A 14,374-nucleotide genomic window follows, 5' to 3' on the forward strand; every position below is an offset into this window, starting at 1 on the left:
GAACAGATTGCTAGAGTTAGTGCAAGGCCAAGCATAGAAATTCAGGAGAAGGAGAGAAAGAGAAGCCATATTGAATCAGTCAGTTTGGACAGGAGTTTGATCTGGAACAACTGAGTTGAACCAGCCAGCCAGAGCTCAGAAAGATGAGCTTAGTCAGCAGCGAGTCTCAGAGGCAGAAAACATTCTAGGTCTAGATAAGACTGTGGCTAGAAGCTTCCAGGACTAGGCCTAGGTTAACAGATGGAGACAGTAAGCCTCAGAGATGACAATTACATCAGGCAAATAAAAGTTACATTTCTCTCACAATATACTTTATTGTGCTTATTTACTTATTTTCCATAGAAGCCCCTGATAGACAATAAATGCTTGTTAAGTGGGCAAACATATTTGTGTCTTATTCCCTAAGCTCTAGCCATTCTATGCACAGACCCCATCTGCAAAGAAAGAACAACTTCAAATAGAAATATTTTATTAGGTTGGTGACCAAGAGGTTTATTTTCTTCCATCTTCAGCAAAGACTTATTTAAAATAAGTTTTTATTCTGCTTATTATCTTTTTAAAAAATAAATATATCAAGAGACACCAACCTTTTGTGACTCATTGTGTGTGTTGAATGTGCGTGTATGTGTGTAGCTGTACTTGCCTATGTGTGCACATATGGAGGACCTATGTCAACACTGAGTGTTTTCCTAGCCCACTTCCCTCACTTTTTGTGATGGGTCTCTCATTGATTTGGGAGCTGGCCATTTTAGCTGGATTGTCTAGAGAGCCAGCCAACCTCTGGAATCCTCCTGTCTCCTCCTCTGCCCCAGTGTTGTGGATACAGATTATGGCCAGTGTGCCCGTGTTTGCTTTTTTGTTATTTGTTTGCTTGTTGTTGTTTTGAGACAGGGTCTCATCATGTGGCAAAGGTTGGCTTGAGACTCACAGAGATCTCTCTGCCTCTTCCTCCTGAGTTCTGGTATAAGAGAGATGCACTATGATACCCAACTACGCTTGGGTTTATATGTGGGTGCTGGGCACCCAACTCAGCTCTCCATGTTTGCACAGTAGTCGTTCTTGAGCATCTCCCGACTCTCCATCCTTTTCTGGGTCAAACTCCTTCGTTTCCAGAAGCATTTGTAACTGCAGTTTATCTTTGACGAAGCTAAGTCAGGTTGCATTGCTGGCTATAAGAAGTAGAATTGTGAAACATGCCGAATCTACTTAGAATATATTCATTTTCGTTGGGTCTATCTGGGAACAGGAGAAAGTGGGGAAATAGAGTTTCCAAAGCTCAGATTGTACTTACTGGCTGTGATCTAGTTGAGCAAGGGAGACTCTTCCCTTGTCTATAAAAGGGGAAAAACCGCACACAATATCAGCCTCATGAAACATCATGAACCAAATTTAAAAAAAAAAAAAGAAATAGAATGTGTGAAAACCTAAAGTGATTGGCTCACAGAAATATTTGATAAGTGGTAGCTGCAAAACCAATCTTATGTAATGAACTAATTAGATGTAACAATTACCACATCTATCTGAATATTATGCAATCAAAACATTCCTATAGGACACAATGCATCTTATCAGGCTACTAAGGCTTTGCCACCAGATACCTTTTGCTAGATTTTCCGTTTAGATGTCCATTCTTCCAGAAGCAGATCACATCTCTGAATCAAAAGAGAACAGCTTCTGAAGGATTTTTAAGAATTTGGGAAGGAAGCATTTCTCCCCTCTGACATTAGTAATGTCTGCCTTTAGTTTTATAGTTGAAAGACTATCTTTAAATAGATGCAGAAAGAAAGCTGGCTAGTGGGGGGTGAAAAATGATTCCTGGCTCAAAACGCATTATTACTTCTAGCAACTTTATGAAAATATCTTTTATTACTCATTGACAATTCAAATCTGTATACAATGTATCATGATCATGTCTAACCCCAATTCACTCCTAATTCCTCTGGGCCCTCCCTTCCCACCTATCTCCTTCCCACTTTTCTGTCTTCTTCATTTTGTACCCACTGAGTACAATTAGTGCTGCGGTCTGGAATGTTGATTGACCAGGCTTGATCTCCTTCGGGCAATTATGGCTGCAAGTGCAGAGGCTGTGGTATGTCTGGAAGACTGTTTCACAACACTCCTTCCTGACCTTCAGCTCTTATGTCCTCTCCCTTCCCTGTTCCCATGTGTGTAGAGAGAATCTCTTAAGCATCACCTGTCAATAAAAAAGCTGATGGTTGATGAGCTGAGGAAAGGAAGAGGAGGTGAGACACTAGCAGGAAGGGAGAGCATTCTGGGAACTAGTGAGAGTATAAAAGAGAGATTCAAGAGCATAAGGAGGAGATGGACATAAACCAGCTAGTAGGAGAACTCAGCACAGACTAGAGAGAGACTCACCTGAGGTGCTGAGGAAGATGCTAAAGAGACTGGAAGAAAGAAGCGGGCTGGGACCAAAGGAGAGGTAACTCTTCAAATGGGAGACACAGAATAGTTTGAATGAGTTAAGTAAGTTATGAGCTAGTCAGGGATGAGCACAAGCTTATGGCCAACACATTTAAAAATAATTAATCTCAGAGTGGTCCTTCTGGGAGCAGAGGCTGGGAAGACAAAACCAGAATTAATCTTTACACATGTGTGGTGGTAGGTTGTTATAGATGTCTCACACGGCCTGAACACTTCCCAGTCACTCTTTGTCAGTACTTTAACTCATAGCCAGCAGTTATGAGTCTTTAACTGCTCTCTGGGCAAGGACTATGGGTATAAACATAATTCAGCCTCACCGGGCTGCTTATCAAGTATTTTGTCACAGCAACAGAAAGCTGACCACTGGTTTCTCCTTCAGTGCCTTTCTTTTCTTTTGTTGAAGGAATAGGGTCTGGCATGGCTTCCCCGTATTCTGAATTTTGCTGATTGCCTGTGGTATAAATTTTAATTAAAAAAAAAAAAGAGTCAACATCCATTTCTCACCTGCACGTTTTATGAGTTGGTAAATCAGATCTAGAGGATTGATGAGACTCTTTCTATTTTGGGAAGAGAATTAAAGAAAGAAGAAACACAGATGTTTAAGACTTGCTTGGTCTATTTTTACCTGGCATAATTTCCTCTTTAAAGCTCCTTCTGAGCCTTTAAAAGCCATTCAATTACTGGAGACTCCTATATTCATGTTTTGGGTTCAGATTTCTCCTAGGCATCACAGGAATGTCAAAACTTGACCTGGTGCTTAACAGACATCTCAAAGTAGACATGCCCAACCAAAATGGAGCCTTTGGTTGTATTTCCTGATTTGACTCACATCGTCTCTATCACAAATGGCAGCACTTCCCACTAATCGAAAAGGGGAAAACCCAGCCACCTTTGACTCCTTTTTTCCACTTACCCCTACCACCAATTTCAAGAACACTTGTTTCTTTTCTTTTTTTTTTTTTTGGTTTTTTTCGAGACAGGGTAAGAACACTTGATTTTATATCCTTTCTTTCCTTATTTCTATGAACAATACCATTGTAAATACGCTCTTAATTTCTGAGCGCCACCTGGATGATTTCAGAAGTCTGCAGCTTTGGGGATGCTGGGTACCTACAGTCCATTCTCTACAAGGGACAGTGATTTCCATATGACATGCTCATCAGGGCCAAAAGTTGATTGTGAGCTGTGTGGTGACTTATTAACCTATGGCTTTTTGTAAATGTTCAATATTTAACAATTATTCCGATTAATTTTGTATTATTATTTGTATCATGTGTGTTTACTTCTTAGTACTCTTGGATTACATGTTGAGGACTGAAAGCCGGTCTTCTTTCTGCCTAAATGTCTACCCACTTCTGATGCCATTTTCTCCTGCCCACTCTGCCCAGGCTCTATAACCTCTATAACAGAATAACTCTATATAAAACCTAAACTTTGGGGATTAGAGAGACAGTCTAGCAGTTAAGGACACTGCTTCTCCTGCATAGGATTCACGTTTGGCTCCCAGCTCCTTTAACAGGCAGCTGACAACCAACTATAACTCTAATTCCAAGGACTGAATGTCCCCCACTTCTGACGTCTGAGGGGACCTGCACATATATGTAGCAGAGGATGGCCTAGTAGGCCATCAATGGGAGGAGAGGGCCTTTGTCTTGTGAAGATTATATGCCCCAGTACAGGGGAATGCCAGGGCCAGGAAGCGGGAGTGGGTGGGTAGGGGAGCAGGGCAGCGGGAGGGTATAGGGGACTTTTGGGATAACATTTGAAATGTAAATGAAGAAAATATCTACTAAAAAACATGGTGCACACACAGAGATGTAGGCACACACTTATACACATAAATAAAATCAAAACTTTATGTCTGGGAGATGGCTTAGTGGTTAAATTCCACTAATGTAGCAAGCAACACAGGTAAATGCCAGGTGGGCACGGCCACCCACCTATAATTCCTGTGGCTCAGAAGACCTGGTTGGGATCCACATAGGAAGCTGGTTAGATTGGTGAGCTCTGGGGCCAACTTAAGAGTCTCTGCCTCACCAAATAAATGTGGATAGCAATTGAGGACGACTCCTAAAAATCAGTCCTGTGACCCTCCACATAGGAGCACCCATACACACACATACTCACACATAATTAAAAACTTTGGTATATTCACACTCCAGAACTGAAAAAGAAATTTTAGAAAGTAGAATACAATATGTACTGTTAAAGAAGAAATTATCACTATTAAAAACATCTACTTGAATGCAATTTTCTGATTCTAAAATTCCTTCTAGTATACTGAAGGCAGTCATTGGTGGATTTAAAGTCTAACCTTGCAGAATCATAATCTGTATTATTAACATGACATTTCTCTCAGTTTTAGGGTGCCAAGTCAAGGAGGCATTTCCAGCAATGAGATAGATCAGTACTCAGCAGTAAGACTTGCAGAGGCGTCCTTTCCCCTGCCAGTCTTTTCTTCTGCTTCAGTATAAGAAGCATAGACTTTATATCAAACCAAAGGCAGGGCCACCTAAGCAAATCAGGAAGCAGCTAAAAACGTGTGCCGGGCTTTAGAAGGAAGACTCTGTCAGGACAGAACTTTAGAACCAACAAGTTTCTTAAAGATTATGTAATAGTCAGGTGTTGGTGGTACATGCCTTCAATCCCAGCATGCAGAGGCAGAGGGGCAGAGGGGCAGAGGGGCAGAGGGGCAGAGGGGCAGAGGGGCAGAGGGGCAGAGGGGCAGAGGGGCAGAGGGACAGTGGGGCAGAGGCAGAGGCAGGCAGATCTCTGAGTACAAGCCTGGCCTGGTCTATAGAACAAGGTCTAGGACAGTCAAGGCTAAATACAGAAACCTTGCCTCAAAAAAACAAAAAACAAAACAAAACCCAACCAAACAACCCCCCCCCAAATAAAAAACACAAACCAATCAAAAGATTTTAAAATATCAAAAGCTTTACTGTACTGTTTTTCTGAGTCAGTGTCTGGAAATATAGTCTCTGTAGCCTTCTTTTCTAAGCACACAGCCAGGTCTGGCTGCCAGAACTACAGTTAAGAGTGGGTGAGACTGGGGCTCTGACTTGCTCCTTCAACTATTCTTCCTCAAATAGTTTCTAACCTGGTAAGGTAAATCTCACTTTTGGAAGACCTTTATGAAATTATATATGGTATAGTAAGTAGTATTATATCAAGATTTGAATATAAGGCTTTTACATCACCAACTTACTGTTTTTTTTATCATAGTATATCCTTTTGCTGTCTGTTTTATTTATTTAGACAGCAGCTAACTATGTTATTTCTGGTTGGCCTGGAATTCCATATGTAAATCAGGCTGGCCTTAAACTCACACAGATCTGCCTACCTCTGCCTTCCCAGTTCTGGGCTTAAAGGCTTTTGAGGCTGTCTTTTCACATTATTATTTGCTGTTCCTGAGATAACAGAAGGTTCGGGTTTCTTGCATTTAGGTTTTTAAAACCATTTAGCCAACGCGGCTGACTACTGGTGTATAAATGAAATCGGATAAATTGACTATTTGCATCACCTTCAGGAATCCTCTGTCTTTTGGAACGCTAAGCTCAAGTTGGGCTACTATCTGCACACTGTTCCATTTAAATTCCTCGATTCAGCATCAGGTGCGAGTAAAGAATACCACTGTCTCCTATGTTAAAAACAAACAAACAAACAAAAAAACTTCCTGTGCTGTCTTGGCTTACTCCAAACTTGTGATCCTTCTGCCTCCATCTCTGAGGTGTAGCGATTCAGGCAAGCACCACCACGCACTATTTATTTATTTAATTTGTGTGGAAATGAGAGGACAACTTGTGGGAACTGGTTCTCTTTACCGCGTGGGTTCCAGGCGATCAGGCTTGGTGGCAAGTTCCTTTACTGGCTGAATTATCTCGGGAGCCACCAGTCTTTAAACATAAAGCTTTGCCCTCAGCCTCCTAAGCATGTGAGAACTAAAGTTCCTCCGAGCGCCTGGCTGAATAATTCCCAGCGTTTTGGGCATCAGTTCTTCGAAGGGACTCCACAACTAGTTAATCCGTATGGCCACGGATAACCAGTGTCCCTGCCTCAGGGAATCTGGTCCTCAGCTCTCCTGGGCTCCCTCCGTTTCCCTAGACAGCCCCGCTTTTTTTTTTTTTTTTTTTTTTTCAAAGTGAGGGCGGCGCAGAGGGACTGGGGATGTGGCTCTCAGTTCGTGGGGTGCTTGCCTAAATCAGAGCACAGAAAGCGAGTCCAAGGCCTTCCGCTGTCCTCTCTGATGGCGACTCCCTCCCTCTCCACGAGACCCAGGCGTCCTGGAACCGAGGTCCACTTCCCGGCTGAGCTCCGAACCGTGCGTGCCGGGCCACGCCCCCGGGCCACGTGCTCGGGCAAGCTCTCAGCTGGACTGTGCCGGAGGCCGAGGTGACCCGAAGGTAATCCTAATGTGGGCGGGGCGCCAGAGCTCGCTCTCGCGAGACTTCGGCGCGGGAGCGCGGGGCTGCGAGGAGGACGCGGCGGGCGGTGCTTCCTCGGCTGTTCAGCTTCCAGTCCACCGAGTCTGCGGAGTCCCGGCCTTCCACTTCCGCCCCTTAGCCCGCCGCGGCAAGTAGCGAAGCCCGAGAAGTCGCGGCCGCAACGCCGCCGGCGCGCGTCCTTCCTCCTCCGCCGCCTTTTTTCTGATTCAAGCTCGCCGCCCCAGGCTTCGCTCAGCCGAGCCCGCAGCCCACGCCGCGGCCGACATGAGCTTCTTGTTGTAAGTAGCCCAGTAGCGCCGGCTTTGTTCCGCCGCCCCCTGGGCCCCGGGCTCCGGAGGCCCCGACTTCGGGGTGCTGCCCGGCCCTGCCTCCTCGTCCTCCGGGTGCTGCCCGGCCCTTGCCTCCCCATCTTCCTGGTGCTGTCGGGGAGCCCTGCCTCTCCATCCTCCTGGTGTTGCCGGTCCCTGCCTTCTAGTCCTCCTGGTGCTGCCCGGCCGTGCCTCCCTGTCCTCCTGGTGCTGCCCGGCCCTGCGTCCCTGTCCTCCTGGTGCTGCCGGGCCCTGCGTCCCTGTCCTCCTGGTGCTGCCCGGCTCTGCCTCTCCGTCCTCCTGATATTGCCGAACCCCGCCTCTGCGTCCTCCGAGTGCTGCCCGGCCCTGCCTCCCGGTCCTCTTGGTGCTGCCCGGCCCTTCCTCCCCGTCCTCCTGCTATTGCCTGGCCCTGCCTCTGCGTCCTCCGGGTGTTGCCCGGCTCTGCTTCCCCGTCCTCCGTGTGCTGCCCGGCCCTTCCTCCCCGTCCTCCGGGTGCTGTCCCGGAGCCCTGCCTCCCTGTCCTCCTTGTGTTGCGGGTCCCTGCTTTCTAGTCCTCGGTGCTGCCCGGCTCTGCTTCCCTGTCCTGGAGCTGCCCTTTCCCGTCTCCCCTTCCTCCTGGTGCTTGCTCTCAGGGCCGTGCCTCCTTGTCCTCCTGGTGCTGTCGGACCCTGCCTTTCCATCCTCCTGGTGCTGTCAGAGGGCTGGGGTGGGGGGAACACTGCTCCCTACCCTCATGTTCTGTTGGGGTGCCCTGCCTCCCTGTCCACTTGGTGCTGTCGGGGTGGGGTTGGGGGTGCTGACTGCTTTCTCATCCTCCTGGTGCGCTCGAGCCGTTCTCAGGCCCCAGTGTGCTACCTGGGTCATGGACCCCAGTGTCTGTCTATGTTTGCATTTCTCTACCTGGCTCGATCTTCGTCTGCCTGCCTGCCTGCCTGCCTGTCTCCACCTCTGTCTCTTGTCTTTTTGTCTCTTTCTCTTGAGAGAGATATGTGTGTTTGCAAGCTCACCTCCCACTCGTGTGTGCATGTGTGTACTTCCACGCTTACCTCCCATCCCACTCTTCTGACTGTCATCCAACACTTGCCAGGTCTCCCGGCTCAGTGCCAGCTGCCCGGTGCTGTTTTCTGAGTCCCAAGCCTGGAAGATGGATTGTTCTTATCTGACTACTCGACCCCTTTTACGTCTTTGTTAGGTCTTAGGGTTGAGAAAGGGAGAGAGCCAAGTTCCCTAGAGGGGATTTCAAAACAGGGTTGCTTGAGGGCCTGGGGACTCTAGCACCCTGCTTCTTGCAGTGCTTTCTTGATTTGTAGAGGTTGTATTTTTTCATTCACTGTCCAGATAGAATGTGGGTATTGTGCTCAGGGTTGATTTAGGTCCACTGGGCTGTAGTCCTCCAGTCGTCTGCTAAGACCAACTTCAGTGTTACATTTAGTGCTGGGTGTTATTTTACTCACCGTGTATTTCAGACCAGTTTGAGGTGAAGGTGGGGATCAGAGCACAAAAATAAGACAGAAAAGGTTTGGAACTTCAGGTCCTTGAGGTTACACTGAAGAGTAACTCTTTTGAAAGCTTTCTCAGAGTCACCCAGGTGCTTAGAATTCTAATTTAAAACCAAAATAAAAACAAACCCTTCAGGGTTGTAATCTACCTCATAAATGCTCTTTTATTGTTGTGGAGCAAACAGAATTTAGCCATTCATTTCTGTTCAGATTCTCTTTCCCCACCCCCATAGTTTCAGTCATTACATTGGTAGCACCCCTATTTCCACATGCTCATAGCTAGGGTACCATTTCTTTTTAGGGTGTTGGGGCAAAGCTGAACACGATGAAAGGCTCGCCCTGGACACGTTTTCTCCTAGGCACAGGGTCTGGCTTGTGTCAGCCTGCCTAATACCTTGAACTCAATAGTAAATTTATTCTAGGGCTGAGTTTGTCAGTACTAGAGGAGAGAAACCCAGTGGCTTCTACAGTAAGCTGTCTCACAGTTCACCTTTAATCAGCATACCCAAGCTACTCCCATGCTGAATGTAATTTGACATTGCTTTCATTCTGTTCTCAAGAATATAAAAGCTGTAAAATAGCAGTGTGGATGGATGCAGCTGACAGGCTTGTGTCTTTTGGAACTCATAAGCTAACATGGTTGAAGTATAGGAGGGCCATATTTGGCTGACTTGGTAATTGGAAAGGGGCTAGTGCTGCTCCCTTAATACACATGTAATAGAGTCCTGTTTTTATGTGACTCAGTATTAGGTGAGGCATGTGGTAGATTAGTTCATTTTTTAACTGATGAATGTTAGTTATATATTGCTATAACTAATGTGATCATCTTGAGAGTTTGTATTATTTGAGAAACAATTTTTCTAGCAAGGTCACAAATAGAAAGCTTTCTCAGGTAGGGATTGCCCTTAACAAAACCTCAACAGGTTTTGCCTATCAGTTTTAACAATCAAAAATGTTAATCTGGAGGAAGTCAGGCATGGTGGCACACAATTTTAATCCCAGCATTTAAGAGGCAGATTCAGGTGGATCTCTGTGAGTTCAAGGTTCATGGCTAATACTGAGACTCTGTCTAAAAAAGAAACAAAATTTAATCTGGCAATTTTTTTTTAAAAAGATCTATTTATGAGTATGCTGTAGCTATCTTCAGACACACCAGAAGAGGGCACCAGATCTCATTACAGATGGTTATGAGCCACCATGTGGTTGGTGGGAATTGAACTCAGGACCTCTGGAAGAACAGCCAGTGCTCTTAACCACTGAGCTATTTTGCCAGCCCTAGTCTGGCAATTTTTATTTGATAGTTTATTATGCAGGGGAAGCAGAGAAAGAGAAAAATTTAAAGAGTTAAGTATAGAGATCCACTGGTCCTTGGAACCTTTTTGGGAAGGTTACTATAAGCAGATAAAGCAGAGGAAATAGGCTAGTGAGAGATAGGGTTAGAACACGATGAGTCATGTCTGAGAAGGAAAGCTCTAGTGATTACAGACCCAGCCTTACTGGGCCCCAGCACGAGCACAGACACCAAGTATCATTCATGGTAAGATAGCCAAGCTTCCTGGCTAGTGGGGTTTATGTTCTACTCAGTGACCACAAGGATTAAATGTTAGTAAATTAGTGTGGAAGAACAGATATGCTGTGGGACAAAGTAAGGCAGTTGGCTAGGGACTGGAGGCAGGTAAGGGCAGTCCTGGTGGGCACACACAGACAATCCTCCAGTGTTATACTTTTGTATAACTCGTAAATACAGATGCTCAGGTTAAATTTTCCTTGCATTATGTGAAATGCTAGGCTAAACTGTGGTTGTGTTATACATTGGCCTCTGCATGTCTGCAGATTAAATTGAACTCCAGATGCTGAATATAGAAACTGGATAAAAACCTAAATTAACTTTGTAGACCCAATTTCTTACATGCCTATGTGGAGAGTATGGGTACCCCAGAGACAGTATCAGTCATCTCTAATGGCCATAGTGCACTCAGGAGGTCCCGAAGCCTAGGAAGCAAGTTTGTTCTAGGTAGGTTTCAAGGAGGTTTATGAAAAATATTGGGTACTATTTAGTGAAAGGTAAGAGTTCTCAAAGAAAGGGGAGATAGTACTTCCTAGCAGATGGGCTCTTCAATGTTCACAGTTCTACTGGTGGGACAAAAAAATCATAGCTACCAGCTGAGGATTGCTGGTTCAGGCTTTGGAAAACAGTTCTCTTTTAGATTTTTGTTGTTGATGGTAGTTTTTTATTTTTATTTTTATTATTTATGTAAAATGCAGAGAAATGGGCTGGTGAGATGGCTCAGTGGGTAAGAGCACCCGACTGCTCTTCCGAAGGTCCGGAGTTCAAATCCCAGCAACCACATGGTGGCTCATAACCATCCGTAACGAGATCTGACTCCCTCTTCTGGTGTGTTTGAAGACAGCTACAGTGTACTTACATATAATAAATAAATAAATCTTTAAAAAAAAATGCAGAGAAATTAGAATGAAAATGAATCCTTTTTAATTAGTCAATAAAAAGTATGTTGTGTTCTCTTTGTTTCAAGCATTTTAAAATTCTTTTGAAAAATAATGAAAAAATGAAAGTGTTTGTTCCTAATATAAAGCTTTTTGATAGAGTTAAAACAATGTAGTTAACAACATATCTAAAGATGGTTTAGGGATGTAAATAAGTATAAGTCATCTATTTCTTTCTCTCTCTTTTTTTGGTGGGGGGTGGGGGGAGGTTTTCTAGACAGGTTTCTCTGTGTAGCCCTGGCTGTCCTGGAACTCACTCTGTAGACCAGGCTGGCCTCGAACTCAGAAATCCCGCCTGCCTCTGCCTCCCAAGTGCTGGGATCAAAGGCGTACACCACGCCCGGCCATCTATTTCTCTTTTTTTTTTTTTTTGGTTTTTCGAGACAGGGTTTCTCTGTGTAGCCCTGGCTGTCCTGGCACTCACTTTGTAGACCAGGCTGGCCTCGAACTCAGAAATCCGCCTGCCTCTGCCTCCCGAGTGCTGGGATTAAAGGCATGCGCCACCACGCCCCGCCATCTATTTCTCTATAGGACAAACAACAGTGGTTTGGGAGTGGAAGGGAGAAAGGAAGGAACTATGTATTAGTTACTCTGCTGGATACCTTCCATCTTTCTATGTAACAATAACAGTGTAAGAAGGAGGCCCAAGCCATTTGTTTGTTTTTCTTTCTCTCTCTCTCTCTCTCCTTCCCTCTCCCCCTCCCCCCCTCTTTCTCTCTCTCTCTCTCTTTCTTTCTTTTCTTTCTTTCTTTCTTTCTTTCTTTCTTTCTTTCTTTCTTTCTTTCTTTCTTTCTTTCTTCCTTCCTTTCTTCCTTTCTTTCTTCCTTCCTTTCTTCCTTTCTTTCTTCCTTTCTTTCTTTCTTCCTTTCTTCCTTCCTTCCTTCCTTCCTTCCTTCCTTCCTTCCTTCCTTCCTTCCTTCCTTCCTTCCTTCCTTCCTTCCTAAGACAGGGTTTCTCTGTGTAGCCCTGGCTGTTTTGGAACTCCCTCTGTAGACCAGGCTGACCTGGACCTCAGAGATCTGCCTTGGATTAAAGGTGTGTGCTACCTCCACCCAGCTGAAATCCAGCATTTTGTCTGAGTTCATATTTATGTGCTTTTCTCTCTTCTTGTTCTCTTTTCTATGTCTAACCCACCATCTCTATTTTTCATTTTTAAACAAATGAGTTAGCTGATTTTAGTGCATTACTATTTTACTCTATAATATGTTAATTTAATAGCAAAATAGCAACTTTGTGAATGTTTACTATGAGCCAAGAAGTAGGTACTTTAAAAGTTCACTTATTTCTAGTTTATGTATGTGACCCATGCACATGCAGTGCCTGTTGGAGGTCAGAAGAGGGCATTGGATCCCCTGAAACTGGAGTTACAGATGGGTACTGTGAACTGAACCTGGGTTCTCTGGGACACCAGCCTGGGCACTCAGTACTTTAAAGAACTTAGTTAAATGACTAGCAGGAATCCAACTTTTTAGATAGGGAAATTGGCACAAAAACATCATGTAGTCAGTAAATGGTACAGCTAATTTGAGCCCTGGAGTCTGGATCTAGGGATATGATTCTATACTGTCTTGTCTGTAATTGATTCAATGTCATGTTTATGTTTTATATCTAGCTTCCTCCACCCGTCATGCTGGCTAGGGCTCCTTCTAGCCAGGAATATGTTCTATCAGTGACCTAAATCCTTAGTTCATATAACATGTGTTTTTAAAAGGTGGTTTTCAAGTCAGAGCTGTTTCCAGATATAGTCTCTGTTAGCAGGTACTATGTTTGTACTTGTGGAGTTCTTTTCTAAGGCTTTGTCACTAACACATCAGGATGATAAAGGAGAAACTTTAAAACTCAATATAACTCATTCTTACAATAGTATTAAATTAGTTTACTGGAGATATTACAAAACAAGAAAAGAAAGAAAAAAAATTCCTGGTAGTCATGCTGGTACATGCCTGTAATCTCCAGGATGCAGGAAGACTGCCAGTTTGAGCCTGTGACACGTGTGAGACCTTGCCTCAAAAAGTCAGAGAATACCATTTACAACTAGAGCTTCACAGATAACTATAGTTTGTATTTTTGGGTATAACTTTGCAAGTATTTTCTGTCACATTTTACAAATTGATAATTTATCACCGATAAATTAGTTCTTTTCATACATAGACGTGTCAGTTCCTTTGTGATGGTGCATATAGACTTTTGGGCCAGTGAAATGGCTCAGCTGGTCAAAGGGTGTGCATGCAAGCCTGATGACTAGAGTTTGACAGGGACTCATTATGAGGCTATGTCTGCTAAGGGTTCCATCACCATGCAAGAACATCATCCCCAAAACAGCCCCTTTAGCAAATTAACCAACCTTTCAGGGAATACTGCCCATGTTCAAACTATAGCACTAATGAATGTAAGACTTTTTATAATATCTCCAATTTGATAGTAGGCTGTAAAATAATCATGGAAAAATTAATTAGAACTCTTATAATTATTATAACAATAATTAAACCTTATAACGATAATTACCAATTGTAGCTATAAAATCTTTTCTTTTGCTGAGTTGTTTAACATTTTATTTTAGCCAGGCATGGTGGTGCAAGCCTTTAATCTCAGCACTGGGGAGGCAGAGGCAGGTGAATCACTGAGTTTGAGGCTATCCTGGTTTACAGAGTGAATTCTAGGATAGCCAGGGCTACACAGAGAAACCTTGCCTTAAAAACCAAAACCAAAACCAGTTTTTAAAAATTTTTTAAAAAGTTTTCTATCTTTAAAACGACTATTCAAAGATTTTTACAGATGTTCCGTACCTAGAGATCCTATCAGTAACTTTAACATCTCAGAGTAACACACAGACACACACAGACCCACACACATAGATAGACCCACTCAGACAGACAAATACACACAAATACAAAGAGACAGACAGACAGACACACACACAGATAAGACACATACACAGCTCTTTCAGTCCCCTGTAGTGTTGAAATGAAACCCAGTGCTTGATCAAGAAGTTCAGTTGCCAGCCTCATAGATTTTAACCAAAATATTTCTTCAGTCTTCTTTTATGACCTTTATCCTCGGGGTACCGAGGTCATTTTTATAGACTGTCCCTCACTTTCAGTTTCTCTGATGTTTCCTTTTGCACATGGGTTATGTGTATGGGGCAGAAGTGTCACTGAAGTGGTGCTCTGTT

The 14,374-nt window shown here is 44.0% G+C and overlaps 1 protein-coding gene across 1 annotated transcript in view; it reads left to right on the plus strand.

The window, feature by feature from the left end:
- Positions 1-6,918: 6,918 nt before the first annotated feature.
- The window catches only part of Mob1b (MOB kinase activator 1B), a 42,896-nt gene continuing 35,440 nt past the window's right edge, over positions 6,919-14,374 (plus strand). The window contains exon 1 of the mRNA XM_021162219.2: positions 6,919-7,165. Within this exon, the coding sequence (XP_021017878.1) occupies positions 7,152-7,165 (14 nt within the window). The 5' untranslated portion in view covers positions 6,919-7,151. The remainder of the gene's footprint in view (positions 7,166-14,374) is intronic.

The sequence above is a fragment of the Mus caroli genome, unplaced genomic scaffold (assembly GCF_978045245.1).
Source record: "Mus caroli unplaced genomic scaffold, Mus_caroli_1 scaffold_4, whole genome shotgun sequence".
Taxonomy (NCBI): domain Eukaryota; kingdom Metazoa; phylum Chordata; class Mammalia; order Rodentia; family Muridae; genus Mus; species Mus caroli.